This window comes from Amblyomma americanum, chromosome 1, assembly GCF_052857255.1.
Source record: "Amblyomma americanum isolate KBUSLIRL-KWMA chromosome 1, ASM5285725v1, whole genome shotgun sequence".
NCBI lineage: Eukaryota > Metazoa > Arthropoda > Arachnida > Ixodida > Ixodidae > Amblyomma > Amblyomma americanum.
The window spans coordinates 96,487,922-96,491,311 of NC_135497.1; the positions used below are offsets into that span (position 1 = coordinate 96,487,922).

The 3,390-nt window shown below is 53.3% G+C and overlaps 1 protein-coding gene across 1 annotated transcript; it reads right to left on the bottom strand.

Moving 5' to 3' along the window:
- Positions 1 to 1,505: 1,505 nt before the first annotated feature.
- On the bottom strand, positions 1,506 to 3,176 carry LOC144134063 (uncharacterized). Its single transcript, XM_077667058.1, has one exon. The coding sequence runs from the start codon at positions 3,174 to 3,176 to the stop codon at positions 1,506 to 1,508; it is 1,671 nt and encodes a 556-aa protein (XP_077523184.1).
- Positions 3,177 to 3,390: the final 214 nt, after the last annotated feature.

The following is a 3,390-nucleotide window of genomic DNA, read 5'->3' on the forward strand; positions in this document are numbered from 1 at the left end:
CGAGCGCAAGAAACCCCCCCCCTCTCAGGAAGCAGCAGTACCACCCAGAACGCCGACAAACAGGTGAGCTGGGTGGACATTGTCTCCCAAGCGGACACTAGGGCGCGCGCGTCTCTGGAGCAAAATAGAAAGCTAAAATAAGAGAATGCTGCACTCCGTCGGGATCTAGACGAGCTTGAAAAACTCGTCAAAGCTGGTCCCAATCATATACCCCTCAACAAACCGGTAACCGCGCGACCGGCTCAACCTACTCCGACCCATATCGTAACTGAGGATGCGATGGATACGGACGCTAACCACGGAACGCTAAAGAGACAGGCGTCGAAGGACATAGATGCTAACGCGAAGAGAGTAGCTTAGACATCTCCAGAGGGTGAGCCGCAGCCCAAACCAAAAACCACCGTCACCTCTAAAGGCACTGCGCGCATAAACGAGAGGTTAGACAAACTTGAAAAAGACAACCAGGAAACCAAACACAATCTCTCACTAGTCGGACAGACTCTCCAACAAATCCTACAACGCCTAACAGCACTAGACCGCCTCGCGGCTCTAGAAGCTACCGTGCAAATGCTCGTGCAGCAACTGCCACGAAGCCCCCTTCAAACAACTCAGAAAATTATAATCTGGCAGTGGAACTGCAGGGGCTACACAAACAAACGCGGCAACCTATACGCACGAGGAGTGATCACAATTGCATTAAAAAAGTTTGTGCATAGTTTATTTTTTTAAATTCCGCTAATCATGATTATGTACACGGGTCAGACAGTGGACTTAATTCTGTTGGGACATGTCTGGTTATATGAAATCCTTTACATCTGGCTACGAAGCAAAGTAGCTCAGCGCCACTGTGATTTGCATTAAAGGAGTCCTACAACTGAAATGCTTCACTTGTCACAACTCCGATTCAAATGCAAGCAGTTGAAGATTTGGGGGGGGGGAGGCGCCTCCCCCCTGTTCCGGGGTCCCTGGTTTTGTGCCAGGTTGCGATGCCGGCCACAATTAAGTCGGGCAGCGAAAAGGTGTCCTTCCGCGCGCCTGCCTAATAATAATAATAATTGGTTTTGGGGGAAGGGAAATGGCGCAGTATCTGTCTCATATATCGTTGGACACCGGAACCGAGCCGTAAGGGAAGGGATAAAGGAGGGAGTGAAAGAAGAAAGAGGTGCCGTAGTGGAAAGCTTCGGAATAATTTCGACCACCTGGGGATCTTTAACGTGCACTGACATCGCACAGCACACGGGCGCCTTAGCTAATAATAATTGTTTTTTTGTGGAAAGTAAATGGCGCAGTATCTGTCTCATATCGTTGGACACCGGAACCGCGCCGTAAGGGAAGGGACAAAGGAGGGAGTGAAAGAAGAAAGGGGCGCCGTAGTGGAGGGCTCCGGAATAATTTCGACCACCTGGGGATCTTTAACGTGCACTGACATGGTGGTGGTGAAAACTTTTAATTGCTGCAATAGAGTTGGGGAGCCACAGAGTGGCCCCGCTACATGGTCGGCGTCCCTAGTCCGGGACATCGCATGACAATGCCCCGTCTCTCGCCCGTTTCACCAGAGCCCTTTGGGACTCAAGCGAGGAGCAGTTGAGGAGGGCAGTCTCCCATGCCTCTCTGGAAGGGGTAGGGGAAGGGGGGAGGTGGGGATTTTCAGTACATGCCCACACCATGTGGAAGATATCACATATCTCCCCACAGTGCGGGCATCGCCCATCTGTGTTAGGATCGTAATGCTTTAAGATTGCAGTACAGAGCAGAGTACCTGTCTGCAGGCGCCTTAAAGTTCGCTTCTCCGTCTTACTCAGCCCCTTGGCAGGGGCCGGGAAAAGGCGGTGGTTGTCGCTATAATGCGTTATTATTTCCCTGAATCGCAGCAGCGGCTGGTTAGTCTCCGAGCCAGAAGAGCTGTGATGAGGAGCCCGGTAAATAAGCGCTCGGGCAGCCGCGTCAGCGGCCTCATTACCCCGTACGCCCTGATGGCAAGGAGCCCAAATGATTCTTTTCGGTGTTGTATCAGTGGCAGTCCGTCTTAGAATGCAAGCAGCTAAGGGGGAGATCTCCCCAGCCAAGTAATGATCACATGCTTTTCGGGAGTCCGTAATGATGATTCTCGAATTGGCGTGGGCGGCAGCAAGCGCTATCGCTACTTCCTCGGCTCGCATTGAATTCGGGGCTCGAAAAGAGAGTCTATCGACGTGCATTTCCTGGTGAACAACAGTGGCCGTGTAAAATCCCGTGGGCGACGGCCCTGCTACGTCTACATAATATACACCGGGTCGGGAGCCGTGTTGTCTCTCAAGAGCCCGAGCCCGCGCTTGTCGTCTGTTTTCGTGCATGTCAGTGTCCATGTTACGGGGGAGCGGGGAGACCCAGAGCATATGGCGCCACAGTACCGGGATACGCTCCGTCTCCTCTGGAGTGCAGTCGTGTTGGATGTGTAAGCGGTTTAGCAGGCGGCGCCCAGGGGCCGTCTGCATGAGCCGCGTGTATTGGTTCACGAGGTGGGCCTCCCGCAGCTCCTGGTAGGAGTTTAGCACCCCCAATGCCTTCAGTTTGGCATTAGAGGTAGCCACCGGGAGATCCAGTGCTCGCTTAGTTGCCTTGCGGATGATGGCGTCTATTCGCGCCTCGTCTTGCTTAGTAGTGCGGAGATATGGCACGGCGTAGAGGATCCGGCTAGTCACGAAGGCATAGACGAGCCGAAGCGCGTCCCTGCCCCGCAGACCGCCCCGCCTGTTGGAAACGCGGCGGATCATACGCCCTACCTGTTCGCCTACTCTCTTGAGTTTCACAATGGTGGAGTCCGGTCTGAGTCTGTGGTGAATGAAAAGGACCAGAATACGGAGCTCCTCCACCTCTCTAATAGGACCTCCTGACAGAGAGATGTGAATTGCTGTCCTATCCTTTGGGTTCGCTCTGACATGCAGAAGCTCTGATTTCGCTGCAGCACATTGGGGCCCACAGTCCATAGCATACGCATCGACTATGGAAGCGGCCTGCTGAAGGCGGGCTTCCATGTCCCCAAGGCTCCCCTCAGTGGTCCAAATTGTAATGTAATCTGCATATAACGCGTGTTGAATGCCTTCCACCCGGGCCAGTTGGCTTGGGAGGCGCATCATAGCTATGTTGAACAGGAGCGGTGATAACACCGCTCCCTGAGGGGTACCCCGTGTTACCATCATGTAAGGGCCGTATTCCTCGCCCTCAATCCGAAGGAAGGCCTGGCGATTAGTCAAGAAATCTCTTACATACGCGTAGGCCCTAGCCCCACAATCGGTAGAACTCAAGTTGGCCAGGATGCTTCCGTGTTTAACATTGTCGAAAGCCCCTTTCAGGTCAAGGGCGAGGATGGCTTTGTCATTGTGTTGCATAGTTGTGGGTCGTATTACATCC